This window comes from Phalacrocorax aristotelis, chromosome 1 (assembly GCF_949628215.1).
Source record: "Phalacrocorax aristotelis chromosome 1, bGulAri2.1, whole genome shotgun sequence".
NCBI classification, from domain to species: domain Eukaryota; kingdom Metazoa; phylum Chordata; class Aves; order Suliformes; family Phalacrocoracidae; genus Phalacrocorax; species Phalacrocorax aristotelis.
Genome location: NC_134276.1, coordinates 77,537,978 through 77,553,116, shown reverse-complemented (window position 1 = coordinate 77,553,116; position 15,139 = coordinate 77,537,978). Strand labels below are relative to the sequence as shown.

The following is a 15,139-nucleotide window of genomic DNA, read 5'->3' as shown; positions in this document are numbered from 1 at the left end:
TATTAATGATAATGAGCTTTCATTGAAGAATGGGTTGACAAGGGATGAGTCTAGAATCCAAAACAGGCGTAAGAGAGAACCACTGATATGCCACTACCAATAAAATTTCTGGGACAAGTAGTCTGAAAAGTGATGATCTTGCCTGAAATGTAATGGGCATGGTTTTTTTTTTGCTGTAGTGTTTCACATTATTGCTATGTAGAAAGAAATTTTAGCTATCCAAGGAGTTCCTAGTGTAAACTGAATCATAGCACAATGGATGAATGAACAAAGTCATAGAAGGAAGCTGCTCTGGGAGAGCTGCACATGGTGAATGCTGCACAATGCACCTCCATTTTATATGCTTTTAAGATCTTTTATTCAGACTGTCTCCTCAGATATATTATCACTGAAGGATATACAAAAGCTTTACAAAAAGTATTGTCTGACATTTACTTCTTGCATTCATTAGTATGAGGCACTCAGTTCTAGACAGAAAAATACGTAGCTTGTAAAACCTCCTCTAAATTTATTTTTCTGGCATGTTTTTCACGTTTAGATCAGAACCCTCTAGAGTGGTATAGGAGTAGAGGAGCAGCAGTCTAAAAGTTACGGTGATCAATCCACAGCTGGTTTGTGGAGCGGTGTGAAGACACTGAATGTGAGAAGGCTGAATGGTAGTCTGCAAGGCATTTTCAGTTGACACTGGTCTATGGGTTGAAAAATAAAAAAAAATGTGAACCTGGCTACTGTGATATCCAAAATCATTATCCTCGTTCTGTGTTGCCCTGTTCATGTGCCAACCACATCTTCTGTTGTAGAAGCCCACAGTTGCTCATATCGTGTGGTTTCCCCCTATCTTTCTCTCAAGTGTTCATCTTCTGATTACCAGTCTGTTTGGGCAGACTGTTTTCCTTTGCTGCACCACTTCTTCCCATCTTTTTCAAGAATTAATGACAACCCCCACTCCTCCTTTTAAGACATGTATCGCTAGGCTGTTCAAGTTCCATCCTGAGATGAGACAGATATTAAATGGCAGACAAACTTGACATTTAAGAGTGAGTTTGTAATTTGATACAATTCACCTAGTTTATCTCTGATATTCAACAGAATTAAGTCTGTCATGCTTGTGGTTATCAGCGAAGACTAATGTGGCACAGTAGGAAACATTTCTTCTAACTGTAAATAAAAGCACATACATCTGATACTTTTTGTAGGTATCTGGAAGTCAGGACCAACCCCTTTGGGACTCAGAAAGCAGCCCTCAGGGTCACGGATCTCACATGCCCTAGTTTATTCTTCATTAAAACAGATGGTATCTATCTGAGCAAGGCAAACCCGGTTTTAAGAAAGAGCTGGGGATTAAAAGGATGGGAAGCTGGGACAGCTGGGCCTAATTAGTGGGAGCAAATAAAGAGGCAAACTGAGCATTAAATTAGTCACCTACATCAGTAGCAAAATAGTCACTACCTGACTATTCACTCAGTTGTTTTAGCTGATCAAAAGCTTCAGGATTGGATTGGTTTTCCTAGCATCAAAAGTATCTAAAATTGCATCAGAAATATTCCCACATTCTTTATTCTTTTTACCAGGCTTCAAAGAGAGTAAAATCCTGGAACCTTGCTATGGTTTGGCACAGCATGAGGGAGTCCAGCTTGTTTTGTAAGGCTGAGAATGCCCTTCTTACCTTTGATACCTAGGCCAAGCTGGTCCTCTGCAGTTTTTAGCCTCCTCCCTTTGTGTGTTTAACATGAGAAGGTTACATATTTGAGAAGATTGCTGGCATTCCTTCAAGTTCTGTATCTACATTAAATTTGCAAAGGGATCAAAAAATTTTATTGTTTCTGTTGTAAACAGATTATACGGGATTAGTGGTTAGCATTTTGCATGCTTGTTCTGTTTGCCTGTTTAGTTCTGAAAATCTTCAATTGTGTTGTTGGATTGAATGTTGCAAATAGCACAGGCAGCCTTCGCTTGCTTTTGTTACTGGTGGCCGGAAACCTTCATTTGCGATATGCCTTAGGAGGGAGAAGGGGACTGCGCAAATACACTACTTTACCTTCTAATAATTACCATTTCATGAGGTATAATTTTCTGACGTAAGTGCATTTTTGCTCTAAAAGTCTGATATTACGTGCTATAATAGAGGCGCGTAGGGGTGTGTGCGTGTATGTGTATGTGTGTAGTCATTCCTCTTCCTTTAGCAGGATTGTACTTGCCAGATCCCAGGACTCATCCAGAGTGGTACACAGTCCCTGAAGTTCACGTTTTGAACTCAATATTAAACAAATGTCAGTAGAACATTGTGCAAATCTGTAAACACTATTTCCTTTAATTGTTACATCTTAGATGGGCAAGTACAGAATATTTCTATTTTAAGGTAAGCCTAAGGAATGTTTACTTATCTGTCACAGAGGGTCAAATTTAGCTGGTTTATACAGCCGAGCTCTGAGGTGATTGGGGAAAAAAATGAAAAAATCTTTCATGTGGATTAACAGAAACTGTTCCATGAGCTCAGTGTCCCTTTCCTAGAGGGCAGGAGGCAGTGGTGCTTTATAGAAGGCTAGTAACTTTTCCTTTTTCTGCTTCCAAAAACCTTCCCTGAAATTTATGGAGCTGGTCCTCCATCTTACACGCTGCCGCTTTGCTGCTTCAATTTTTTAGTTTTCTTTCCATGAATGTGAGGGGCAGGATTTCCACCTAGTCACAACAATAAGGACCTGTTTTTGTAAAACAGCTAGCTTTTCTTGACTGTGCTAAACAACCATAACAATATTTTGTTGCAGCCTCCCACCTTGAGCGTCATGTCCCATCCCATTCCTCCTTTCAATTTGCAAGGAAGATAATTTAAAAAAATCTTTGCAGAAATGGCTAAAAGCATGAGCAGGAGATCCCGACCAAATGTTTGAAGTGAGATATTTGAATTTTAGTCATCTTTGCATGCAAACCTGATCTGGTTGTCTGAAGACTGGCTAAGCATAAAAAAAAACCAACTCAACAATTAATCCGGTATGTGGCTGTGCAAAGGCATAAATTAAAATCCATTTGCATACTTTTATACAACTGTTTTTAAGTTTCAGCAAGTTCCCCTGCTCTCCCATGTTAATGGCCCCACACGGTTGAAGTCTGTGGTTAAAAAAATATGTAGTAGTCACCATGTTTGCTCCTTGCTTCTTTTTACAGTAAGAGGAGTTTGACTGAGCAGCTTAAATAGTGTAAGTAATTTCCAGAATATCACTTTGATTTAGGGCTTTAAGAGAGCATATTGTTTATCAAAAGTGCTGGAAGGGTGGTGGTTGTGTGTATGGGTATTGTCACTACCAACTGATGTAGGTCTGATGGATTTTTCTGAGAAGACCGAATGGGAGAAAATTCATATTATGAAGAGATGTCTGAAACAAATGTTAGATGCGCCTTGGTCTGTATTGTCATCCTGTTTTCCATAGTTGCTTGAAACTGGGCTGAAGACATTTGAAAAAAGACTGCCTGCAATTGGTTCAACAACAAAACTGGTTAGAGAGGTTGTATGTTCTCGCCTGTGTGGTCTTTTGGTTTTCCCAGAGGCTCTCTAGATTGCCACTGTTCTGGAATAGCCTGCCAGGCTTTGCTGTTCCTGTCAGAGACTTTTTTAAAGAGCCTGGGTTTCCAAAGTTAGGGCTATTGCTAAATAAGTCCCTGACAGGTCCTTCTTTGAAAATGGATGGAACTTGTGATTGCTGTTGTTATTACTGATACTATTTCTGTGCAGCACCATTTGTAAAGTTAGACCAATAGCATAATGAAAAATTAAAGCATTTTACAACAAAAATTTCCAGGACAAGTAGAACAAGTCATGAAACATGAGATCGCTAAAGACCTAGGAACAATTAGATATGTGTTCACTTACAACTTCCGTGTTGAATATGTCTATGGAAGCATTTTGTTCATACAAATACTAAAATGCATATAAACCCAGCATTTACTTACAGATACTGTTAATGGCCCTGAGTTCACATTTGGAAGTCTTAAAAATATAAGACAATTTTTACTTTTGGTGTGCAATGCAACTAGTTATTCTTGACAGTGTTCCACATACTGAGAACTTAAATTTCAGCTCCTAGTTCTGAAATAGCCTAAGTTAATTTTTGTCTATGCATTTAGTAAAGATGTAAATAATCAGTATTTTAAGGAGCTTGAACAGATGGCTCTGCTTGGAAGCTTTTGGGCCTTTTTTTTATATGTTTTTTTTCACTGCAGAAGCCCATCCCCATGAAAATAAGGTTGTTTACATGTAGTGTTATGTAATATGACTGCATTGTTAAAGGATTTAATTGCATGATAAATTTTCCAGGGTAGCCTGGTGGCTTGCTTCACTATAACAGCAGGCTTTATCTGAGACCTATTTACACTTCTCATGGTTAAAGGACTGTAACTCAGGACAGGTGGGAATGTAAAACTACTTTGATAGAATCTTTTGTGCTTGGACAACTGTAATCCTTGGTGGGTTTGTGTAGTGAGAAGTTTTATGTCAAAAGCTGGTTTTGCAAGCTGTATTGGTAATGGAGCTGCAAGTTCCATAAAACTAGATTGCTGAAGTTGATAGTTTCTAGTTTGTAATATTAATATTTTATTTTGGTTTTTAGTAAACGTGGTACTCTTAAACAATACCAAAAGTGACTGGAAGCAGTAACTGCTGGATAAAATGCAAATGTTTTAAGTGAGACTACGCATACAGAACACAAATGTTTTTAAATAAATTCTCAAGTTCTTAAACCTACAAGGGGCAAAAACTCCCTCGTTTTTTTCTCCCCTCCTCAAGTAAAGTAGTTTTGGAAGTTCATTTTCTGGTGTCTTCCTGCCCTGCCTCCCCTCCGTCAAAAATCTATTTTCTTTCACATACATACTCATCTTCCTGCACACACTACACTTCTTAGAAAATTGTCTTGTCATATAAGTTGATTATAACTGGTCAGCACAATCTGAAATCGGTTGACATACTGCTTAATAATACTGAAACAGGTCCATGGGCTGCCCTCCTATGACATGTGCAAAGGCGGGGATGATTGTGAGCTTAAATATAAGATTTTTATGTTTTTGGAAAGGTGTTTCTCAACAAGAGAGTGACCTTTTACAAGTTAGGCAATTGGCTTGAATGCCAAGCGTCCTTTATAGTGGCACATACTTCTGCCAGAAGATAGGATTAAAAATATCTGGTGTACTGTTCTAGTGGAACCTACATGGCATTTTTTAATGAGTGAAAAAAAAATGAGCAACCACCCAACAAGCTGAAATGTGTGTTCATCTTCAAATGTATAATGCTGTGCTGCAGTTCAAATAGCAGTGTGGCTAAATGTGCTAGTTTTAACTTCCATTTCAAACTAAAAGAAGTTCTCAGCTCGCTTATGTATAATTGTCTTGAGTGCAGTGCACTTAAAAGGAACTTCAATGACTACTGTATTGAATAGAGAAATGCATAATATATTATTGAAAAGACATGTTTTTATTTTTCTTTCATACTTCTAAGAGTGAATTGAAAAAGGAGTACATTAACTACCAAGAAAGGGTGCCTGAAGTCTACTGTTTCCATGTAATATAACAATGCAGCACTATAAGGAGCTTTGTTTGTTTGTTTTTAGAAGGGTCAGCAACTTTTAAAGTATTTTTTCCCATCACTCCCTTATCCTACTGAATTACTTCACCTCTTTGTGCACATTTAAGGGAATAATCCTGATTGATTTTTAGCTATTTTGTTTTACTAAATAATATACAGAAAGTTGTGTTTTGTGTTGAGGAATAATTGAATCCATTACAATTGAATCCATTACATTCTTGGTAAGTGATTATTTTTTTTCTTTCCCCTTTCATGCCCCGCACTGTGGATACAGTAAGCTGAATGCTACTTTCGAGTTTATCATGCCCCTCCCGCCCAATCTAAATTAAAACTGAACTCTGAAATTTGAGTTTCCCAGACTTTCTTCTGCACTTGAGAAGAGTTTTGCTTGTTTCATTTATATTGGTTGCATTTGAATCTTACCTATTACATACTTCTATTTTTTTTATACATCCCCCATACCCTTTCTGAGGACCACTTCTCTTCTTTGCAAGAAATGCTTCCAGTATCTATCCAAAGAGTGGCAGTATCACAATATCATTATTTTTATTAAATCATTATCACTGAAAATTGAGACATCCCAAGAAAATATTGTGTGAAAACAGGTAAAAAATGTAATACTGATATATTGATGAGGAAAAAATTCCAACCCAACAATAACCCCAGGAATTGAGTTCCAGTAGGTTTTTAATTTAGTGAATTACCTTTGGTTTTTGGTTTTTTTTTTTACAACAAGTTGGCATTTCTTCTTCAACTTTTCAGGCACGGGTACCTTTGGGCGTGTTCACCTGGTGAAGGAAAAAATGGCCAAACGTTACTTTGCACTGAAAGTAATGAGCATTCCTGATGTCATTCGACTGAAGCAAGAACAACATGTGCACAATGAAAAGTCAGTCTTGAAAGAGGTCAACCACCCCTTTTTGATCAGATTGTAAGTTGTATTTTTTAATTCATTTAATTCATATATAAAGTGCAGTTACTGTTCCAGAGTCTCATTGCAAATTCTTATGTACTTAATCAACACCAAGCATTTAATTTCTGTTATGTAATCTAGAATAAAATAGGCTTCAAACTAAAATATTTATCATAGAAGAATAAAAAATTTAAAATTAAGAGGCATAAGTTAAACATTTAAGCAATAATTTATTATAAGCTTTACTCTGTCTTATTATCATATTACAGAAGAGGAATTTTCTTAAGTGAGGGGAAAATACTAATGAAGAAATGTTAGGGTTGTCTCATCAAAATGACTTCTAGAATGATTCTTGATGTTAGAATGGCAAGAAGTGTTTCTACATATATATTTCCTGTAGATGTCTAGATAAAGATGTAATTAAAGTTTCAGTTTTTTGAAAACTATTGTGAACTGTACTTTTGCAAATGTTATTTTTAAAGAATTTAAATGACTGCAGTGCTTCTTGGGCTTTGTTATTCTCATATTTGACATTAAGTAATGGAACCTATTGAGAAACACGATTTAAACACATTTCATGAAGAATAATTTTTTTAGGGGAATTGTGATGATTCTAATTATCCCTTTATGGAGGAGGGAAGGCGTCATACTTTTCTGTTCACAGCACCACAGTGCCTTTTGTGTATCTGAGTCCATATTTATTAATGGGATAACTAAACTTCTGGGTGATTGCACAGTTAATTTCCATTTATATTTTCTCATGCATGGATACAAGGCCATTGACCAAGATCTGTTTTGCATTTACATGCCTTAATCAGTTTTACATAAAATTAGACAAAATTAACCTTAGTTAATCTCTAGCTGCAGGGAGTGCAGACTCCTCCCAGGGCTAAGAAAGTATCAGAGGGAAAACAAGAGGCGAAATCATGGTAGTCATCTGAAAGATGGAAAGAGCCTTGCAGGAAGAGGCTTTTTCCCTGGTGTGCTGTTGCTTTTTGCAGCATCATAATGCTATTAGTTTCCAGCCAGTGTTTTGATATCCTCTGTGTCGCATAGTATCAGTAAGATGAGTTCTAGGATATATGGAGTCTGAGATGCATGTGGGAAAGCAAGATGGAGAGGCTGACTACATCTGGTTGGACTGGTTAAAATATGGATGGAACAGGGGGAATGGGGTTATATATGTATATCTATGTACGTACATAAATTCTTAAAAAAAAACCAACCCAAACAAAAAACCCAACCAAAACCCAAAACAAACCCAGAAAAACTACCAAAAACAACCATAAAAAAAACCCCAACCAGTACGTCTGTGAATCTAGAACAGTGCAGCAAGAATGGGAATAGACAAACTTGGGTGAAAAGTCAGACAGGGATGTGAGGGTTCGTGTCTCCTCAGAAGTGATCAAAAATCCAAGCTGACAAGTTTTCTTGGATTTCGTTCATGCCTTATTTCCACAAGGTCAGATTTTAAAGTTGCCAAAGGAAGGACACAATTCAAATGGAAGTTCACTTGTGTGCAAGGCAAACGTTCTTCATGTCTTCTAGCTCTCTGCCTTTTCTGTTGACATGTTCAATGAGATGCTGCATTGGCTATGCTCATGTAATTGTCCATGTGCTGCCTTTGTCCTTTGGCAAAGGAGACTCAAAGCAACCTAGCTGAAAGGAGGTAGTTAAATTTTAAGTCATGTTATTATTTGTGTGCTTTAGGTTAAACAAGCATTCATGTACGGTTATCACTGGCTGTACGACAAATAAAACTTTCTGCAGCTTTTTGTGTGGCTAATAGCTTTTTTCAGCTGCCTCCTCCCCTGACCAATACATGTTTTTTCCTTTAAGTTTTCGACTATAATTGATCAGCAAAAGGAGAAAAAAAATTTTCAATATACTTCTGCTTTAATGTCTGTGAACTCTGTTACCTACATGGTCCGTTTTTTGTATTTTCTGTTAATGTCACCATCTTAAACATGGACAGTATCTTCTTCTGGTTGCAAAACAAGGATTATGTGCCAGCGTAGCATAATACAGTATTTTTTTAGCACTTCATGATGGAATTAATGCTGCATGTAATTTATTTCTGGTGTTCAGCCTTCCTATGTATTCCTGTATATAAAGACTTTTATATAAGATTTTTTTTTTTTTCTTGTTACTTTTGAGAAACACTCTTCCTGCGTGTAGGGAGGTCCTGAATCAGATTTTCTGTAGATAATGAAGTTATTTATCTACTTATTCTTTATACTGTTCTTTGGAAATGCTGTGGTACTCTTGCAGCAGCTGGTCACCAGAGACTCCTAGGTAGCCTTTACTGACATATTTAAGTGACGTTTCATAACTCTGTGGGCGCAGCAGTTCATATTGTGCTATAATTTTTTTTCTTTTTTTAAGGGAACAGGAATTAATAAAAATCAACCATGTCTTATAAGCTAAAATAGGTTATTTGTCTGTAAGAGTTCACACTGGTGTCCAAAGTTTATGTAGTGAAGCTGAATTTTAAAATTGCCTGATACCATGCATATTATTCTAACCACAGCTTCTGAGATATTTTCCTTTTGTGTATTAAAATACCATTTAAAGTATTCTGTGTTGCAAATATTAAAGTTCTTTATTTTGTTATTTTTCATGTATATCAAATAGTGTATCCATTTTTTTTTCTGTAGTCAATCCTTTAAGTGAGTTCTTTGAAGAAATTAATTCCAGTAACATTACTGTGTTTTAATGGTCTTCCATTTTTTCTCTATATTCTTTGTCAGATTGTGATCTTTCTCTCCCCTGTATGTGTTTTTTTTAAATATGTGGTTTGCTTAATTTGTCCATTCCTGTTCCTCTTTCTTTGTTTATTGTACATGCAACTTTGCCTAACTCCTTAAAATACATCTCAAGAGTGGTTTTACATAGTCAGTAAAGATACTATGAACATCACCAATAGTCAATTAATTACGTTATTGACTTTGTGATAGGGAAGTAATGCCATAAAAGCAAAAGGCAAGCCTGGGCTCTGCTTTCTTCATCATTTTGAAGGAATGGAGGAGCTGTTGCTGATGTCTGACAGTCTGTCTCATTTTCTTGTTTGCCCTCAATGTCAGTATCAGGAAGGAAAATCTTGCTGAGCAAAAGTCACTCAGGGGTTTGTGAGCTCAGTTTGCTCTGCTTATCTTTGTTGAGACTCTATGCCTTGATTAGAAACCAGCTAATGTGGGGGTGGGGGTGGGGGGAATATATTTGATCTTTCATTCTTGTAACACTGCTGAAGCAGTTCCTAGAAACGAAAGTAACTTATATTCTTGTGTCATTAAATAGGTAGAGATACAGTGTTCTATATATGTTGTCGTTGTAATAGGGATAGATGTTTGTTTTAAAATGCTAAAATATTCTTCAAGATGGTACCAGATACTTACTTTCATCTTAACTGTTGAGTTACATTTCTGTGTGGTGTGTGAGTTGTTTAATGTGGGTAGAAAGAACAACAGCCTAGTTTTGGGGAATGTGGAAGAGAAGATTCCTGTATTCTGTAATGAAGCATTTGAAAGCCAAGTGGAATTATTTTCTTTCTTCCTTAGCTGCTCTTATACTGCACTCCAGTAATGAATGTACCACAATAATAGCTCTTAAATTAAAGGCAATGGTCTGAATAATGGAAGGTTCTTATTAGGTTAATTCTGAGGTACAGAAATGAATCTTGTTTTGCTGGTGTTTTTGCCTTTCTTTTGCTTTTGTTAAAGATCCCGCAGACAAGCAAGCACTGTGATCTGATGCTTATCTAGGAATGAGCCACTTGAGTTGGATTGTATATTTCTGGGGAGGAAGGGGTAGGAGAGGGGAAGGAGAACTCCCTGGTGTTGTGGTTTTGAACATATTTTCATAAACATCTTTACAAAAGGAGATTCTGCTCACCTTTGGCAATATTTGATTAAATAAAAGGTAAGGTGTGTAATAATTTTCTGGTCTTGGCAGACTGGCAGCGTACTAAGTCATTTATTAGGTGCTTAGCAGAGACCAGTTTTGTACAATTCAACAGAGTGTAGCAGTTAGGTTTTCTTTCTTAGCCTGTGCTGTGCTCATCCTGACCTGTTTTACTTTTCAGGGTAAGTCAGCTGTTTGACTGTCAGTTACATAATCCTGCTGGATTCTTGGAGTTTTAATATTTGCAGAATAGGAACCATAAATTAATTGTGTACATAGTTGGGGCAACAGAGATCATTTTACAGAAATTTACTTCAAAGCAAATCAGAGAGACAATTTGTTCATTCAATAAAATAATATTTTCATTACAGATATTGGACCAACCATGATGAACGTTTTTTATACATGTTAATGGAATATGTGCCAGGAGGAGAACTTTTTAGTTACCTGCGCAACATGGGGCGTTTCAACAACAGCACAGGACTGTTTTACTCAACAGAAATTATTTGTGCAATAGAATACTTGCACTCCAAAGAAATAGTTTACAGAGATTTAAAACCTGAAAATATATTACTAGACAAAGAAGGACATATCAAGCTTACTGATTTTGGATTTGCTAAAAAGCTGGTGGATCGGTAAGTGGGTTTTTGTTATGGTTTAACATGCAAAAATGTAATTACACTTAGAAGAAAAAAAGTTTAATTTCTGAGCTCAGCATTTTACCTGATGTTCTGTGTGGTTCACACATCCCTTAATATGAAGGAAATAATCATCTTAAAATGGCTGTATGGAAACTGGTACTATACCTTAGGTATAGCTAGGAGCAATATCACAGATAAGCTACCACAGAAAAATGTTTTATCTAAGTAGCTTTGTATATTTACGTTGTCAGCAGGCATCTTGTAAAAAGGGAGTTCAGTAAAAAGTAAAATGAGCAAATACTGATATGTGTCCATCAATACATTAAATGGAGCATTAATCTTCCACACAAGTTGAATTGCTAAATTTATTGTAACTGCTGTTTCCTTCTGCTTTCCTTTTAGGGAGTTTTTGAAATGTGGGAATAACATTTTAAAACTGGATACTGTGTTTTAACTAGCCTGTTGCTAAAATGAAACTGAAAAATGTAGACAGAAACAATAAGACCAGCTTCAGCAGAAGTATTTATTTAACTGTAACTTCTACAATACTGTCAGCCTTATGTCTGGTTTACTTGCATACATACTTTTGATAACGCAGAGGGTTTTTTTTCCCAGTGATATCTCTGTTCTCTCCGTTTGAACTACCCTTCCAAGATTATAATGCATGTTCTTCAAAGGAAGGAAGAGCCATTACTGGGATTGAAAATAAGGGAGGAAAACACTAGCCTGTCATATTAGAAAAGCAGCATTACAAGATTTGGTATTATGCCTTAGGGCCACCTCTTGAGGGAGACCATATCTGATTGTTCTAGTTGAGGCAGCCTAGTAAGCGAGTTAGGCATCACACAGGTGCTAATCCTCTTCACTCATCTGGTTTTGCCTGTTCGCTGCTGCTTTTTCAACAGTTGGGGGGGGAGGGGGGGGAGTGTCAGAATTCTACAAGATCAATTTGAAGTGATGGTGGGTCTGAGGGATCTACTCTTAATGGATCTGATATGAAGTACAAGTCAGATGGGACAGATCAAGTTGTGGTATGGAGGTCATAAAGGTTGCTTCCCTACTGGTTATGTGCTCCCAGTGCTGGGCTGCTTCAGCACAGAAAAATGGTAGGCGACTAATAAGTACACTGGTTCTATTCACCCTTAAGGTCTAAAAGTCTGTTTTAAAACCATAGTGTCTGTGTGTTTGAATTAATTTTCCACTGGGCAAGCAGGTAGGCCTACAAATGTTGGCTTTTTTTTTAATGTTTTGTTTTTAAATCAAAATAACTTTTTGTAGGAAGAGGTAAGGCTACTTCCATGTTAAAAAAGAAAAAAAAAGATATCTTTATAAGACATTTTCATACAAATTCTTATGACTTCCTTTTTACATGTAGATACTGCCACTTAGTGGTTATTCTTAATTTTGATTTCTGTGGATTTCAGGCACAGTAGAAGTAACCGTTCATTAAATAATGTGATTGTTTGCACATCAAAGTATATTTTTCAATCTGGAAGATGATTCTATGAGTAAATATGTTCAAATACATTGTAAAAACTTGTTTTGATGTCCTACTACTTTTTGAATTGGATTTTCTTGTCCGTGTCTTGTCTTGCCGGGGGTGAGGAGAGGTATGAGGAGGGGTGTGAAATTGATCAGTTTGTGTTGAACTGAATCATAGAATGCTATAGTAGTTGTATATTAGTACGTGCATTACCTATAAATGTACAACAGGTAATATAAAATGCAGAACACAAAGTTGGAAGGAGCAAGGACTTTATCAGTTAGAGCATGGTAGTTACCTATGCAAGTCTGATTATTTTCTTTTCACACACAGACACTCCCAATTATATAGGATTCACCCTATTAGCTAGCAGTCATTTTCACAATGCTGTTTTTGTCCTTGTAAAAATACACAGTTGTCAGCAATTTATCCACTAATGCACTCCAGCAGGTTATTTTGTTTCATAGACCATTTGACCCAAAGTATAGGAGATGTTTTGTCATTTTTATATACGGCAAACATCTATACACATGAACCTTAACATGTATGTATGTGTATATATGCATACATGTATATAGTGCATATGAAATGTGAAAATAAAATGGAAAGTATATATGTTTTTCAAACAGCTGTGAGGAAGCATGCCACTTAGGACCAACAAATGTTTCCCTAGAGAAACACGACATGTAAAATAAAACATGGTCTGCAGAAGACCTTCAGTCCAAGTACACGTTTCTTAATGCATATTATTTCCTGTGAATGATTCTGTGGTTGCTTCATTGAGATTCTTCTGGAAGCATTTTCCTTTCTTCCCACTGTCCTGTGTAAAAGGGTGAAGTGTTCACCATGTCCATCTACAATTAAGCTGCTTTTTAGAGAGTGTGTCTGGCTTGTAGCTCACGTTCCTGCTGTGGGAAGCAGCCTGCACATTTACCTTCTTATTAGTAAATTTTCTGAAGTAAATTTTCTCTGGTATTTTTTTTTTCTAGAGAAAGAGGAAAGGGAGGAGGTTTTCTTGTCTCCTTCTGTTCCTTATTGATATGTCCTTCTGTTTATCCTTGTTCTTCCCTTTTGGGTCATAGTTTACTTCTAAAAATTCTAAATTTTTCTCCAAAACAGTGTGTCTTTGCCTCAGCTGCTGTTTATTTCTTCTCTTTCCCACCTTGGTGTTCCTTAACTGAAGACTTAATAACCTTTTCAGTTTCTTGTAAGTACATTCACAAAATCTAGATGTGCCACTACTTTAAAAAAAGGGCAATGTCAAGAAAAAAGGAGGGACAGGGGGACTGGAATAAATGACTGTTACTTGAAGGATGTAGAAAGGATTTGCTTTGACTTACATAGCCATTACATTTTTAGACCTTTCTTTTTCTGGAAAGCATATACCACTTTTCAGGTACAATATATCCATTAAACATGTTTCTAATCTTTCTTACTGTTTTTCTTTTGCTGTTGTTTTTTTTTTTTTTCTGAGGAGCTTTTTATCCCTCTTGTGCTCTTTCAGAGAAACTGAAACGTTCATAGAATTTTGTATTTTTTTTTAGGCACAGATTTCACACAATTTTTGAAAGTTTTAAGTAAATTTATGGGGGTTTGGTTGGTTTTTGTTTTTAAGAGGATTGTTGTTCGCTGTTCTCTTTGGTTTGCTCGGTTTAAATTAATACAAAAAAAAAACCTTAAAGATTTTGGGGATGCTTCTGCACTGTTGCTTAAACTGGATATACCTCATGACTATTCTGCAGAGTGGACTTGAAGAGAAGGAAAAAAAAAAAAACTAAACAAGATGTAGCAAATCTTGTTTGTAAAGTGTATTGTGTGTCACTGTAGAAGCAAGAATGTCTTGGAGAACAAACTTTTATGGGCTGGAAACAAAGCAATCTCTATTGAGTATAATTATGGAGAAACTTCCAGAAGAGAACACTGAAAAGGACATTGTTGTTTATCTCTGGCTCGTTTGCGAGAAGCTTGTCAGGAACTACAGAGGTAGATACTGAATAGTAGAACGTGAAAATACGTTAACCATTGAGACTTAACTTCTTCAAATAATGCTGTTACCAGGTCCCACAAATATTATTTTATAGCTTATCTTTGTGACCAGAGTAGGTTGTGTTTCAGTTTCGTGTTTTAAAATTACATGTTCAACCTTATCAACTACTGCTTACCTGTATTTCAGCTTTTATCTTGAAAACCCAGAGCAATGGAATTTTTGTAGCAGTTTGAAGGAAAACCGTCTATTCTTATTTTTCTGCTTTATAATTTATCTTCAGAAGGTTAATCTGGAGTTTCAGATGAATATGCAGCAGTCATGAAATAGTAAAGCTAAAAAAATACTTAATTTAATCTGTTTATAGAAATTACTTGATGCGTTTTCCAAAATATTAGTTTTTTTCATGACCAACAAAAGAGGAGATAGAAGGCATGATTGTATGGCACAAATAGACAGCTTGACAAAGAATTTGAGCTTCCTCCAAGTTCTTGGGTAGTTAGTAAACATAAATTTCTTGATTGATATTAAGAGAAGTACATGACCTGCTGGTGGTAATAAATTTTATTTCCTAGTGCAACTAGGGGGTTTCAAGTTATGTTGGCCTTTCCTTAATTTGTGGTTTTCCTTTTGCTTGAATAAAAAAGAT

General features: G+C 36.3%; 1 protein-coding gene across 1 annotated transcript in view; it reads left to right on the top strand.

Annotated features, from left to right (window-relative positions):
• PRKX (protein kinase cAMP-dependent X-linked catalytic subunit) overlaps window positions 1–15,139 on the top strand; it is a 61,886-nt gene that overhangs the window by 24,544 nt on the left and 22,203 nt on the right. The window contains exons 2-3 of the mRNA XM_075094897.1: window positions 6,332–6,500; window positions 10,754–11,017. Coding sequence (XP_074950998.1) covers window positions 6,332–6,500; window positions 10,754–11,017 — 433 coding nt within the window. The remainder of the gene's footprint in view (window positions 1–6,331; window positions 6,501–10,753; window positions 11,018–15,139) is intronic.